The sequence below is a fragment of the Calidris pugnax genome, unplaced genomic scaffold, assembly GCF_001431845.1.
Source record: "Calidris pugnax isolate Ruff unplaced genomic scaffold, ASM143184v1 scaffold225, whole genome shotgun sequence".
NCBI lineage: Eukaryota > Metazoa > Chordata > Aves > Charadriiformes > Scolopacidae > Calidris > Calidris pugnax.
The window spans coordinates 2,680,052-2,695,940 of record NW_015091072.1 but is presented as its reverse complement, the minus strand read 5'-3'; the positions used below and the strand labels follow the sequence as shown (position 1 = coordinate 2,695,940).

Sequence of the window (15,889 nt, the reverse complement as noted above, 5' to 3'; positions counted from 1 at the left end):
TTTTTTTTTTTTTTTTGCTTATTAAGAACCCTGAGGGGTGGAAGTTGCAGCAAATCCATGATAGCTTTAGGAGTTCCGTTTCATTAGAGCTGTATTTACTTTCTGATTTTTTGGTACTCTGAATTGGAACCATTCTCCCTACGATCTTAATCTTTGCAAATGCTCATGGGGTTCACAGATGGAAGCGTGAAAAGTCTGAGCAGTCTCAGGAACATGTAACAGGACTTTTGGGGGGGGTGTAAAAAGAGGAGAGTTTTCCTCATTAAGCTGTGTTTGTTCACTTAGTCCATTATGGGAACTGAGATGTGCTAATTATTTTAAATTGATTCAACTTGTTTGCCAATTTGTCACGCTAGTAGCCTCAGATGTGGGGTAAGGAGACCAAACTTCGGCTTCAATTTTTGCCGGGCTGACAGCTTTATATAATGTATGGGTTTTGAACCAGTTGGGGCCATTTTTACAGCCTGAAAAAAATAAACAGAGTGTTTCGTGCTTGGATGGGAGAGAAGAGCACTTTACCCACTTATCCTTTACTCCGCATACTGCTGTTGTTGGGTGCTCCAGCTTTTACATTTAGATAAGACAAACTTTCTGAAGAGAGATTTTATTGCAGGAAATGCACGCTTATTACAGGCCACATATACAACACACTCACATTTTAATTTATCAGTAACGATGAGTGAAAGCTACTTCAGATGGTGCCAAGGTAGAAAACTGCATCTCTACAGACTGATGAGAGGCAACAGATCTGCCTCCTGTCATAAACAGTGCTTTTGTGTGTTTTCCAAAAAGCGTGCGAGCATTGTCTAGCCCTCACAGCCATCAGTGAAGAAGTTAGGTCTGTTTTTATCGCTGTCTTGCAGGCAGAGAAAAAGGTACACTGAAAAATGAAGTGACAAGACTAGCAAATCTGTGTAAGCAGCAAAACAAGATACCAGGAGCCCTGGCTTGCCTGCCTGTCTCATTACATCATGCCCGTGTGCCCTGGGCAAACCCCCAGTGTTTCACCTGAGTTTGAACATAGCTTCGGTGATATAGCCAGCTTCAATACTGATTGAATACTGATTTTTAGACATAAGCTTATCCTTTCCCTGATATGACCTATCTTTCCGCTCCCTATCAGTAAAAAGATCTTTTCCTTTCTTCATTGAGGTATTGTGAGATGATGCTAAATGTGTATAGGTGTCACGGGATGGATAAATGAAAAAAACCACACAAGGGAAATCGAGAAGCCTGTGACCGTTGCTCTGGCTATAAGTGTTCTGAGAAGGTGGAGGTACATTCTCAGTCCAGCACTTGCAAGGATAAGGCACTGCACTCTGCTGCTCCCCTCGTAGTGGACCATATGGCAAGGTCCTACGGTGCATGTACTGCCCTAAGGGTCCTGCTCACAGATGGAGTGATGAAACCAAAAAGCCTGCTGTGCAGGAGTTCAGTAGGATTTTTGTAACTGCATTGCTATGCAACCATTTCAGTTGCCTTCATATTTGACCTGTTTTTTTGTAGATCCTGATGAGGTCTGTAAAACGAGCTGATTCTTAGTTGCCATTCATACAATTCTTATCTTGCCATTCTTAATTTCAAGAAGTGAATAAGGGGGTTAGGTGTGATAAGTTTTTGCATTTGCTGCTCTGCAGTAATGACAATTTTTGCCTGTTTTGAGCCTGAAACAGAAGGAGAAGCCATCTTTTTTGCATTAGTTGCAGAGTGAAAATGGTTATACTGGCAGCTACTGCGGAGTGGTTGGTGCAGTGTAAAACTGCACTCTGCTTCATTGTGAAATTAGCCTGGTCGTGTGGCCTGGGAGGTACCAGTGCAAGCACCTGAAGCGGGTATTTGAACTCCTAAGAGTATATTGTGAAGCTTTTTACCACAGCCCAGTTGCGACTGACGTTCAAAATGTGCAGCAAGAAAGAGGGAGTGAGATGAAGTGATGTCTCAGCAGAGGTACTGCAGCCTATCTGGGCTTTTCAGAGCGAGAAACTGTACCCAACTGGGTATCACTGGATGGCAACAAAATGCTTGCTTTGTTTTCTGCTTAAATAATAACAAGGTACAGTGTGTGGGAAGGGATCGTCAGGGGAAGAAAAGCTTTTTAGCATCAAGCTAAAAAACCAGCAAAGCACTGCTGTTTAAAAGGCTGTATAAAGAGCAGGGCCTGTTGCTTTCCTTCCAATGTTTTGCAACTTTTTTCGTTTTAGGAACTTTCCGCTGTACTTTCTGTGAGACTGAAGTGGAAGAAGATGAGTCGGCCATGCCCAAAAAGGATGCAAGGACACTCGTGGCAAGATTTAATGAGCAGATTGAGCCCATCTACGCGCTGCTCCGTGAGACGGAAGATGTTAACTTGGCCTATGAAATCCTCGAGCCAGAACCCACTGAGATTCCTGCCCTCAAGCAGAGGTGGGAACAGCCCTGGTCTTCTCTCACTGCTCTGCTTCCTCGTAGTGCGTTCATCTGTTCTGTGAGGCTTTCCCAGGCCTTGTGCAGCCTCTGGCTGCATTGAGGACTTAACTTGTTCAGCACCAACTATCCAAGCCACTGACAGATTCCCCAAGGAATGTGTGGTTTATAAGGAGATAAAGGGCCATAACCATTTTTTATTAAATAAGGCAGATGACTCTTCTCTGGTCAGCTTCCCTCATGTAGTTTTCTGTGGGGTGGGATACTGAAATTACCTGCTGCTTGCTGTGCTGCAGCTGGTGTGTGTCCCAAGCCCTTGCCCCAGTATGTGAGAAATGCAAACTGCAGCCATTTGGCAAAGCTCTGAAGAGGCCATCTACACTGTCTTCTTTCAAACCCTTACCTTTCATCTATTCCTTTTGCTTCTACCCAGCTTTTGAAACTATGCTATCTGCATTCTACAATTTGCGTTTCAAATCCAGATGTAACAACATTCTAGTTCAAAAGACATTACTTGTAATAAGGGTATTTTTTTCTTCTGATTTTCTCCTACTTGTTACACACCTTTTCGGGAGGAGACCGTGTTATAGTCAAAAACTCTTTAAAATCTTCCTACCCATGGGAAATGACACTTTCTTTCAGAACATTCCTAGCTGTACAAAAACAGATGATGTTTAAATAATGCAGAAAGATGTGGGGAGCTGTCAGTTTTGTCAGCTGTGGTGAAATGTGATGCACTTCTCTGTGTTTTAAAAAAATTAATTAAATACAAGGGGGAGGGGAAATGTACCACGAGGGGAAGCATTCCCACAGTGCCTTGGGGTGCTTGGCTTTAGTTAATGTGAGAGCAAGCAGGATACTCTTTTTTTTCTCTCAAGCTAACCTTGAGAGAGAATGTTCCTTGTATATTCATGCTGGACAGTTTCTAATTAATACAAAAAAGAAATTATTTTCTATTCATAGTCTTTTTCTAGCCAAGAAGGTAGCTCATTTTCCACATCATTCTGATAGAAAAACAGAAGCAATATAGAGGAGGGAAGAGATTTTTTCCAAGGTCACTCAACATGGCCTTGGTGATATGGGGAGTCTTTGAAGCCTTTATGCCCAAGCTGAATCACTAGACTTTGCTTTAAAAACCCTTTTCTGTAGTTTGAGTAGTAGAACTGGGATAACCCCACCAAAAAGAGAGTGATTTCTCAGTCTTCCTCTTCTGTGCACAGGAAATTATAACAGCAGAAGCTTGGTGCAGTCCCGTGATTAAATAGCAGCACCCACTTACTTGACTCTTAAATACTTAAAAAACATTGTAAATGATTAATTACTCTGTGCAAGGAATGACAAAATAAATAGGCGGCTATTTAAACGCTTACTTGAATACAACTTGCTTCAGTACATGCAATGATTTAATTATTTATTAACTCTTATTAATTCAAAGCAGCTAATTGCACGAAAGCACTGCTGTGAGATATTTTTTTTTTAAGTGCCAAACTGTGGGTTATTTTCATGGAGTATTGAGTGTCTGAAATCGTTGACAAAACTGACATTTGGTGATTCTGAAAGAAACAGAAAAGGTCACCAAGTGCCTGCATTGTCTCTTTACACTGACACAGGCAACTTCATGTGTTCTCAGAAGAGTCACAGCTCTAAGCAACCACACTGACGTTGCATAACTGTCATTCACCTGCCATGGGAAACCAGGCAGGTCTTCATTTATATCTTTCTAGGAGGCCGTTAATTTTCTTAATGTTGGCAGAGCATGAATTAACCCCACAGGTTTTGAAATAAGCCTACTTTACCTAAGCCTTTCTCCGTGGTTTTCTAAAACAGATGGATTTTAATACCCCTCCATTTTCTTATGTCAAAATTGCATGATTTTGTATAACAAAAATCTTCACAGAATTATTTTGTTTTGTGGTCATGCTATCAAGGACCATGGGCTGGCTGTTGTGAAGTTGAAGCTCTTAAGAGCGGCTAAGTGAAAAAATGCTTTATTTCAAACACAGCACAAAAAGAGTTATCCCCATTATGCAAGACCTTTTCTTAATAGTCTGGGCAGGATTGAGCTGAAAATTTCGAGTTGTTTCCCCATTGCACAGTGTGGTTTCTGTGGCCCGTGCCTCAGCTATATCAAGGATTATTTATGTCACCTCTAACGGCAGCTAGCCACTCATTAAGGGATTTCCATCAGGGTAAAACAACTGATGGGTAACAGAGCCAGTGTGGCCACATCTGGGCCACTGAGCTGCCACCATCTGAGGATGGCCATGAAAAGTCTGGAGCTAGGTGGGGGAAAGCAGATCTTGGATCTGATTCAGAGTGCACTCCCTTCATCTGCTCTGTGCTGCCCGTAAGGCAGCTTGTGCATCTGGCCTTTTGCAGGTGCCTGATCCATGGTGTTTAATCCTGTACTCTGGAAAAGGGTTGCTGAACAGGAAGATCTCTCCTGGCAGTAAGGAGTATTCCCCTGGTCACGTAGTCTTGAGGGGTTGCTGGTTCCTACCAACAGTGTTGCTGAAGATACAGTTCCACAAACAAGGTGGTAAATTGAGACACATTTGCAAAGCTCACCAGGGTCTGAAAGTTGACAGAGAGTGTCTAGATGCTTCCACCTACGTGTGGGACATTGCAGTAGCTGCCTTAGAGACACGTACGGTATGAATTACTTTTAGAGTTGGTACTTTCATTTTTGAAATGTTCCCCACGTTATGGAATAAGTGTTTTGCTGCTAAATGATACCGCGGAGGAAAGATAGTCCCATTTCAGGCACACTTACGGGGACCTCTGTGCAAAAGTATTATTAGGTAATTCCTGGCCCTACTGAGTCTTTAGCTGTCACGCTGCAGTCGTGAGGAGGGAGAGCTCGAGGGAGAGCTGCATTGTGTATCTTGTGAGGAAAGTGGATTACATAAAATCGTCAGGGAAACGCTAGTTAGAGATTTCTATTGTGTGGGAAGCAGAGTGGTGCTTTTCACAGAACACACGCCTGTCTTGGAGAGCTGCAAGGTACCAACACTTGAAATAACACGCTGGGAAGAAGGTCTCTGTGTGGTTCCTTGGGTTACATAAGCAATACATGTGCATGAGTCTTCTGCCCCAAAATTCAAGGCTGATGTGAAGCTCTCCTAGTGAGGCTGGCTGCAGGAGAGAACCGATTTGTGTGTGGACACATGCGAAAACCAATGCTGTGGGGTATTTTGCTAACAGACCCCAGCAAGCTCACTGCTGAGAGGCTATCTGCAGCTCAGTCCAAACTACAGCTGAAGACACCAGTACTTTTTACCTGGAGAGATGATCACCTACCTGCATATTTTGCCCTTGCTGTTTACCCCTAAAAATCCAGCAGAATTAGCTCATCAAGCAGTGGTTCAGTCCTTGCTGAATCAAAAAAAATCGCATATTACTCAGGTCTTCTCCAACTGCAACCTTATTTTAAGCTTCTGAGTTGGAGGGAAGGTCATGGGTAGATAGCAGTGACTGAACCAAGCTCACTGACAGCTTCTATCAGCTCAGCTGGCAGCAGAGCAGGGACGCTGTGAGTATCGCTGATGGATTTGCTTTGGACAAGAGGAGTCGTCCAGGCAGGTCTGTTACCTGTGAAAAGTCAGATGACTGAAATTATGTGGCTGAGGGTAGGTGCAGTCTGCAGTGGATCTGCTTCTCTGAGAAGATGAAATATCATTTTGAAGTAGAGGGTCACATTTGGCTTTCCCCACCTGGAAAGCAGTGGGTTTCCATTCAGCTGCTTTGCCTCATCAATGCATGTGTAGCAGCACAGACCAGAAAGAATATTTTAGGCTCATTGCCATTACTGTGCAGAAAATACTCCACCTGATGTCCTCTTTCCATCAGATCTAAGCAGGAATGTTTCTTTTCTTTTCTCTATCAGTCTCCTGAGCTAGAAGGGAGCCTGGAGGAAAATGTTCTGGCTGCAGCTTCTCTCAGAAAACAGAGCAGGGCAAGACTTTGACTGTTGTACCCTTTGCAATGGTCATCACCTTTCTTTCTCCAGCTTTTCCACAACAAAGACAGTTCTGTCTCCCTTCCTCCCACACACCATCACCACACAAAGCCCTTTGCCCAGCCTTAGCTAGTCCTCTGGTTTCAAGGTGTCCTCTCATCTTTCTTCTCCTCTGACTACACTCCCTGGTCCTCCCAGGGCTGTGGATAGTACAGATCTCCTGTGTAACACAGGAGATGTTACCATGGGCATTGTCATTCACAATTCAAGCAAGGGTTTAAACTGTGTTTTTCATGTTGAGTTAACTCCTTCATGACTCCTGTGATTAATAATGGTTCACAGATCTGAGCATGCAGGGTATCTGGGCCTATCATCTGACTTTCTGTGCCTATCATCTGACTTGTTTAAAGTTAGGTGCTTTTTTTATGCAGTATATGGTTGGTGTGTGAAGGCCAAGAAGAGAATTTCAAAATACCAGATTACTATTCGACTGTGTTTTGCTGCTGTGGCTTTTATTTCAGGGTATTCTGGGATCCTATGTTTTCATGCACCCATCAGCAGCCTTAGTGTTGTCTCTTCTTTTCAGTGTCTGGTGTGGAAGTTGCCATGGCCTCAAGTAGGGTTTCCCATTAGAGACCCCCCCCAAGTTCCCCAAACCAGCAAGCTGGTGTAGAAATTCCTGGCACGTTGGAAGTGAGCATGCAAGTTCTTGGTGCAGATCATGGAAGATAACTAATTGTAGCTTAAGTGTTGTGATGCTGGCCAAGAAGGGGCTTGTTCTGAATGTTTTATCTCTTTGACTTTTATGTAGCAAGGAACGTGCAGCTGGTGCTGGTTCAGGGACAGCAGCTGGCATTGCAGGTGGACACCATCGGGAAGCATGGACTACAAAAGGACCATCATATGAGGACTTGTATACCCAGAACGTTGTCATCAGCATGGAGGACCAGGAGGATCTTAACCGGTCTGCAAGCGAAGGAAAGCCAGCCAGAGAGAGGCCCATTTGGCTACGGGAGAGCACAGTGCAGGGGGCTTATGACCCTGATGAGATCAAAGATGGTAAGATGATTGGCAAAGCAGGAATACTGCTCTGCTTATGTGATGCTCTTCAAGTGTTGTCAAAAATGTATTCCCCCATGTGTGTACAGCTGCTGCTCCCAACACTCCAGATTTTGTCTGCTCCCCTCTGCTGTGCAAAGCACCTGTGTGTGTAGATAGATGTAAAATATCCTGATTTATTAGATCCAGAATTGAAATCTAGGTCAGTAAAGCTGGGTTGCCCACAAAATTGTTTGTGGGTTTCTGAAATGTTAATTATCAGTTACGTCTTCAACCTTGAGAGTTTATTACTTTTGGATGAAGGTCTTTAGATTTCATCTGGAGAGCTGCCTCCCTAATAGGTCACTGCTGAAAAATAACATTTATTAACATTTGGTCATGCTGAAGCCTACCAGATCTACCAGTAGTGTTTTTGTGCTCCCAGCCTTCTTATTGCCAATTGTTTTTCAAAATGTGGTTTATATGAAGAATGTGTCAGAAATACAGCTCTGGAGGTGCAGTAGGAAGGTCTGTTACCATGGCAGGTGAGTCTTTATTGCTTTCTCTTTGTTTCTCGTTATCTTTGCTTTATTTTCATTCACGTTGGGGTCATGTTGTCCATAGACTATAGTCAAGATCTTGTAACCTCTAGTAGAAACATTCTTCCTTGGTAAGTGTGCTGTTTCAGCTCACACACTAAAAATAGGAAATAGAGACTTTTTATTATTTTTATGAGAGTGAATCAATAAATGCAGTCTTCCAAGTCATTTGAGTATTATAGACTGAAACTTTTGGTGCCCTAGGAAGAGAAGATGGCGAAAGGGGATTGCATGTGTGAGCATGAGACCCTGGAACCAGTGCAGTGCTCAGGAGAGGAGTGGAGTGTAGCAGAAGTGAAGAAAATGGATGTGAGATAATAGTCAGAAGATGTGTAATCATCTTGTGTGCGTATAACGCCCTTCAAACATACGGATCCCAAAACATTTTCCAAATAGATTAAATAAAGTGAGGTGATTGAAACAGCCTCCTCCTGCAGTCTGTAGCAGATGTTGTTGTTACTCACAGCCATGGTGAGTTCTCACCCCATTTTTCTGCTAGACATTCAATTCACCTGGAGTTTTAAATTGGCTGCTTGAGTTGATGTTTGGTGTATACAGCATGAAATGTTCCTCATATGCCGCTGAAGGACATGAAGGAGGAGTATATCTCCTTACAGCATGATGGCATCGCTGCTTAACCTCCACCACTACTGGAGACCAAAGAAGGGACTTGTGGAAATAGCCTGAAATTGCTGCTGCACCACATTTCTGTAGCTCTTGGATGATATAAACAGGGAGGAAGGAAACTCAGGACTGTTAACAGAAAAGATCCATAGTGTTTAATTCACTGCTTGGATCTGGCAGGAGCAGTTTTCATGAGCAAGAGACAGCCCCACGCCTGAGACACAAAATCAGACTTTGTGGAGCTACCCCAGGCTGTGGTCACTTCACAGCTCTCGATGTGATGAACTACAACATTATCTCACAGGGGTGCTCTCCAATAGCCTCTTATGCTCTGCAGTCACAAGCGACAAGCTGAGCAGAAGGCTGCCAACAAAATGCCTTCATTCTTCCTTCCTTTTAAGAATTTTTCCAGTGCATTAATAATAGTAGTTGCAGCCATCACCCATCACTACAGCTTCATTTACAATAAAAACATGAGTCCAGTGAAGTTAGGGATGTGTCTTTGGGCCTTTATTTTACTGCAGGAAAGGAGTCTGGCTTTTAGCACTAAATGCAGAACTAACTTCCTTAGTTCACCTGTTTCTCAGTATTTTCTTCATGTCAAATTGAAAAAAATAACCAGTGTCTTTTTGACGCTTGGGGAAAGGCTTGGGTGCCAGCTGCCTCGATGTGGTGCTGAAACCATGAGGATCCAGGTCTTGGAGAAGCAGACAAGTGGCAGAATGCCATCACCTCAGCTCCACTGATTGTTCATAGGCACCATCAAGAGACAAAGTTTGCCACAGGGCGTCTGTCCTACTTTTTAGGCCTTGTTTTTACATAAGGTTCTCCGTATTTTAGTTTTTGTTCTGGGGTTGGTTTGTTTCTGCCCATAGGTTTATTGGTGTTGGGTGGACTCACAGTCCTCTCATCAAATGCCGGATGAGGAGATGTTTTCTGCTGAATGTCATTTTTTGAGCAGAATTTTACCTTTTGAATCATGAGCCACAAACGCTCTGCCTACCCAAGCCACGCCAAGCCCTGCTGGCTGTTGGACAGCCAGGCTGACTGAAAGAGGAGTGCTGGCTGGGGGTCTGTCAGCTGGGAAGCTGCAGTCCCCTTCAAATAAGAGGTCCAGGTAGGGAGCCAGAGAGACTGCCTGGGCTGCATTTTGGCTTGGAGAGCCCGAGATGTTTGACCACAGCCTTCCTCACTGTGCTGCACGGCTGGGCTGCAGGCTGGAACCTGCATCTGCTTTGTGGGATAGGTCCCACTCACCACCACCGTGTTCCAGTGATGAGCTTTTCCCCTTCCTGCCTGATAGCTGCACCACAGAGCTTACCAGACACAGCTACTGCCTGGATTCATCCACTTCTCCATCTTAATCCTTAGAGATGGGGAGCTGTACAGGGCAGGGCCTGGTTTTGGTTCTGGTGTTTATGGTCTGTGCCAGCAATAGCCCATGGTCTTCATCGGCACAAGTCCTCCAGGCTGTGGTCATACAAGCTGGAAACAAAAAAAGGAAAAAAAAAGGAAACAAAAGGAAAAAAGGAAACAAAAACCAAAAAGGACACAACCTGTGCTAGTTCACCTGTGAAACAGCACTGAGATACTTGCTGTATCTGACAAGCATCTTCATTAGATGCATAGTCTGGGTATCTGTAGCGCAGACGAGTGTCAGCATTAGGTGCAAAGTCTGGGTATATCTGTCTCTGACAAGTGTCATCACTGAGTGTATAGTCTGAGTATCTGGAAGCCCAGATTTAGGTCCCAAGGACTGTTTTATAGAATCATAGAATCATAGAATTGCCCAGGCTGGAAGGGACCTCCAAAGGTCATCTAGTCCGACCTCCCCGCAGTCAGCAGGGACACCCCCAACTAGACCAGGTTGCCCAGGGCCTCATCGAGCCTCTCCTTGAATATCTCCAGGAAAGGGGCCTCAACCACCTCCCTGGGCAACCTGTTCCAGTGCTCCACCACCCTCACAGTGAAGAACCCTCTCCTGATCTCCAGTCTAAATCTGTTCCCCTCCAGCTTAAAGCCATTTCCCCTCGTCCTGTCACTGCAGGCCTTTCTAAACAGGTTCTCCCCAGCCTTCCTGTAGGCCCCCTTCAGGTACTGGAAGGCCCCTATTAGGTCTCCCCGGAGCCCCCTCTTCTTCAGGCTGAACAACCCCAGCTCCCTCATCCTGTCCTCAGAGCAGAGGTGCTCCATCCCCCTGATCATCCTTGTGGCCCTCCTCTGGACCCGCTCCATCAGGTCCATGTCCTTCTTATATTGAGGGCTCCAGACCTGCACACAATACTCCAGGTTTTCTACTCTACAGCAAGGAAAATGCATCAGTCCAGCTGAGGGCTGCCTGAGTTGGGCACCTCCCTGGAAGATCTTTTCCAGGTGTCTGCCCCATCATGTGGTGTTGACTTCTCTTGTGAGGTGCTCCTGAGTGAGACTGTTAGCTGGGAGCCACAGTGACTCCAGGCCTCTCAGCTCCTAGGAAATGTCAATACTTGCTCTGCTGTTACGAGAAAAAAACCTATCTCTGTCTTTTAAGGGAGAGGAGGAGCTGGCACAGAGAAAGGATGTGACTTGGCCAAGCGTGCTCAGGGGCAGTAATTAATATGGATCCAGAAAGCCTTCAGGGCCATCACCCAGATCTCTGTGAGGAAACAATCATTCCCTTTTGTCTCTTTGCAGGAGGCCGGGATCTGGATGCCTTCCAGGAGCGTGAGGAGGGCCGGGCAGCTCTGGATGATAATGAGGAAGTGATGCGTGCCCTGCTGATCCACGAGAAGAAGACACCTTCTGCTTCAACAGTCACTGTTGGAGGTGCTGCTCCTCTCTCCGGTGTCAACGCTAGTGACTCTGAGAGCGAGACAAGCGAGTCGGAGGAGGAATCCCCTCCCCGCGCTCCCGCCACGGCCACCACAACATACGGGCTAGAGGAAGAGGAGGAGGATGAAGAGTTTGAGGTGGTGGCAGAGGACCCCACCGTCACAGTGGCCGGGCGTCCACACTCGTACAGCCAAGTGAGCCAGCGACCAGAGCTGGTGGCCCAGATGACGCCGGAAGAAAAAGAAGTTTACATAGCCATGGGGCGACGCATGTTTGAGGATATGTTTGATTAACTGCTTCCTGCCATGGCATTTTTTAAAAAGTGACTTTTTTTAGCCAGAGACTCCCTAGTAAAACAGAAGACTGAAGTGTATCTTTCCTCCCCTGTGAACAGGGATGCTGGGGCTTGAGACTATGAATTTCAGGCATCTTGCCCACCAGAGAGGGGGAGCAGGAAGGCTGCATGTGCCAAAACAGGTAGAGAAGGATAAGTCTCAGAAGTGAGGATGCTTGCAAGGTAAAAATCTGCTTTAGCGTGCCCTGCACAGGCACTGCTTTAACGTTCTCCAGGGCCCCAGCAGCTGCCTCCCCCCTAAAAATGCTTTGAGTTGATTTTTGTTGCAGGTCCTCGTGAAGTCCACATCCCTGCCCTCAGAGGAGGACATAGGTGCTCCATAGTCTGATCAGAGTGCTCTGCAGAGGAGGGTGTAAGTAACATCACAGCTACCTGTGCCCTGTGAGGGGAGAGGAGAAGGAAGCACTCATGGGCTGATGGCAAGCTTGGGCAGGGATTGTAGCTGACCTCCTGCCAGCAGCCACTGGAGTGCTATTTCTAAGCAGCAACCTTTTCTGGCTCCCATTCCTTCTTTACTAGGTCTCAGTACCTCAAGGTCAGGTGTAACTTGAAGCGTGCATAGTGAAAGCCTTGGCAAGCACACGCAGTTGCTCGGTGTCAGTGTAATGAAAGCCCTCCATGGATCTGAGCTGTCAGAGTGCTCTGGCTTATCAGGAGATACCTTCATTTTCCAGTATTGCTGCCTGTGGCTTCTGCCTGGCCCTGTCCAAACTCCAGTGTTGCAGACGGTTCGTAGCGGGCAGGGTCACAGTCAGGCAGTGTCAGAGAAATAGCATAGCTAGTTTTCATTTGCAGTCACAGTGGGGCTGTATCGTTTTAATAGGAATTATGCAATTTTGAATTCTGCTTTGGCACACTCTTTTACCATAGAAGAACATTTATCAGTGCCTACAGAGCAATATTGTATTTTTAATGTTTTTCTCTTTCAATTGAAAATGTTGGGTTTTTAAAATTCTTGTGTTTTCCTATCCAGTGCAACAATAAAATAAAATTATAAAAGAATTTTGTGTTCCAGAGGGTAGGGGCAGTATTACATACTGTTCAATTTACATGGGCAGCATGAATTTGCTGTTCATTGAGACTGTAAATCTGTTTTATACTAACTATGCTTCCTATGTTCTGCTAACCTTGTAATGCCTCCTTTGTGGTTTTACTTTCAGCCTCTTGATATTTTGGACCCCCTCTTTTTTTAAATAGTGTTTAAATTTGCTTTTAAGTCATTTTAAAGAGGAATAAATAAACAGAATCTTCTCCCCTTTGTCATCTTCCAATTTGTCATGTGCCTAGTTGGGAATGTTGTTTGCTCATCATTTTGATTTACTTGATTCAAGGAAAAATCCCAAGTATTTGAGGCTCACCTTTGAGGGAAGGACTATTTGAAATCCCACTGCACGTTTTTTCTTCTTCCTTGAATGCCTCCTGGAATCTCCTGCACTTCCAGGAAGGATGTTTCATTACACCGATGCTGCAGGACGCCCTTTTTGATAAGCACTTCCATTCCTTTCCCCCTTTCTCGCGGGAAGTGTATGTTGATGGTGGAGGTCTCACAGACATTGTATTGCTACTTAAAATGGTACTCTTGTGTAGATGGACTTCCAAGATCTGCTATCAAGCTTCTAGATATCAAGCCACAGTGCTGGTAAGTCAGATTCAGTGATCAGCTAACAGAAAAAAAACTGCTGTACCAACTCTGTCTAGATTTAATGTGGTTGAATCCAGGGTTAACAGGGTTACAAGGGAGCCAAAGACAGAAACTGAGGACTAATCCTGGACACGGTACATCTCCTCATGCTAAAAAAGACATTGAGGTGCTGGAGCGGGTCCAGAGAAGGGCGACAAAGATGGTGAGGGGTCTGGAGAGTAAGTCTTATGAGGAGAGGCTGAGGGAGCTGGGGTTGTTCAGTCTGGAGAAGAGGAGGCTGAGGGGAGACCTTATTGCTCTCTACAACTCCCTGAAAGGAGGGTGTAGAGAGATGGGGGTCGGTCTCTTTTCTCAAGTCACAGGCAACAGGACAAGAGGAAATGGCCTCAAGTTGCACCAGGGGAGGTTCAGGCTGGATATTAGGAAAAATTTTTTCACTGAAAGGGTTATCAGCCATTGGAATGGGCTGCCCAGGGAGGTGGGTGAGGCACCATCCCTGGAGGTGTTCAAAAGACGGGGTGATGTAGTGCTGGGAGGTATGGTTTAGTGATGGTGTTGCTTTTTGTTTGTTGTGCGGGTGTCTATTTTTGTCAGTTAGGTTGACGGTTGGACAAGATGATCTTTAAGGTCCCTTCCAACCTAGAAGATTCTGTGATTCTGTGACTCGCCAGTAGTTTGTACTGAGTTTTTAGTCTGCGAAATCAAAGTGTAGGTTTGTTAAAGCTTAAGTGGAGAAATACAGGATTTTATTACAAGAGCACTGATGCTGCATCTATATCCAGCGTAATCATCTATAAAGTAGTGGTTTTCCTTTATAAACATGTTTAATTGTGGTTTGTAACTTTTGTCATTCAGCGAGGCGTGTCCTGCGTGCGAGGGAGTCGGTGTGGTGGTTTGTTAGGGCCATGCCTTCTGCCTTTCTGCCACCACATGGGGCCCTCAGGAGGACTGGCGAGGTCAAGATCCAGCAGCAGATGCCGTCATCGTTTCCTGCCCTTTCTAACAGCTCCTGGCTGTCGGAAAGGCTGGCTGCTCTGCTCAGTTCCAGCCAGTTAGGGATGTTGTCAAAGGACAACGATGTGCTGCTGCTGCTGCCCCGTCATGACAAGCAGTGATTGAATGAATAGGAGCAAGTACAATCGATAGTTCCTTTTTTCTTTTTTCTTTTTTCTTTTTCTTTTTGCAATTGAAGCAGATCCCTGCACACATGCCAAGAGAGGGAGAACAGGCACTGCTGCAAGCAAAGCCAGCCACTGCCAGGAGGTTGGTGCTAATGCAAGGGATAAACCCATCAATTCTGAGGAGGCCTCCGCCGTTTCCTCTGGCTGCTGGACCACATGTGCTGCATTAAGGCTAACCCAATAACGCCGGGGAGTGTGGCTGAGCGCTGAAGCCTGCCTGGGTGAATGTTCTGTCTAACCCCATTCAAACCAGTTTCTGCGTCTGCTTTCAGCCTGAAGTGCGTTTTATCTGATGAGTGCACTTCAGGACAAGGCACTGCAGCTCAGGCTGGAAGGAAAAGCGCGTTTCTCGAGCTCTTCATGCTCCTCTCCCCAAAGGTCAGCGGCGCTGGGTGCCTCTTCCAGCTGGGTGAGAGCTGCCTCTGTCCCTGCTCCTATTTGTGGGTCAAGGAAACCAGCACTGAGCACATCAGTGAAGCTACTGATGGAGGAGAAGATCACTCTCAACGCCGGAAAGCAGGAATATTTTAATTTTTTATACTAAGCTCCTGAACGTCGGCTTCCTCCACCCAACTCTTCCTTTCCTGTCTTGCTGCCTCCTTCAAACAGACTCAGATTGAACAGACTGTTGCTCTGTGAGAGTCGAGGCATTTGAAGATCCCCTGGAGGAAGGGCAGAAAAATAGCAGCATCTCTTCCCCGAGACATCTAAGGCGCCCTGCCTCGGCGATGCCTGCAGCGCCAGGGCGTGCTGCGGAGAAGTTTGACAGGGCCTGGGGGGGAGAAGCAGCCAGCTGTGCTTGGGTCTCTGTCTCCCACCGTGGCCCCGTTAGAGGAGGGAGAAAATTGCCTCAGGAGTCAAATGCAAGATGAAGCCATCATGGAAATGGAAAGGTTATGAGGCAGGTGGAAGGAACATGTCAGCAGCAGGGCGAGCCAGCGGGCTGTCCAGCGGGCTCTCCTGGGTGGGTTGCAGGGAAGAAGCAGCAGCAGCCCTGTTCCTCTGCTCTGGTATGTTTTGACATAAAGAAGTGAGGCTGGGGGCTCGGTCCCTTGGAGGAGGGAGAAATTGCCCTACTGGTGTTGCCTTATCCCTCTGGAAGCCCTGGGCGAGGTAGCCTTGTCCCTACTTTGTTTGCAGGAGGTTTTGGAGTATCGACTGAAGCAAAGGATCCCTAAGCATCACGATACACTCCAGTTTAAAGTGTACTGACTGGGAGTCAACACAACTTCTTCTCCAGGAGCTGGGGCTGAAAAGTAGCTTCTGTCTGCTGAGCTG

The 15,889-nt window shown here is 45.9% G+C and overlaps 1 protein-coding gene across 1 annotated transcript in view; it reads left to right on the top strand.

Annotated features, from left to right (window-relative positions):
- Positions 1-13,039, top strand: part of GTF2E1 (general transcription factor IIE subunit 1) — a 55,535-nt gene extending 42,496 nt beyond the window's left edge. Inside the window, exons 3-5 of the mRNA XM_014957297.1 lie at positions 2,202-2,403; positions 7,173-7,420; positions 11,296-13,039. Coding sequence (XP_014812783.1) covers positions 2,202-2,403; positions 7,173-7,420; positions 11,296-11,726 — 881 coding nt within the window. The 3' untranslated portion in view covers positions 11,727-13,039. The remainder of the gene's footprint in view (positions 1-2,201; positions 2,404-7,172; positions 7,421-11,295) is intronic.
- Positions 13,040-15,889: the final 2,850 nt, after the last annotated feature.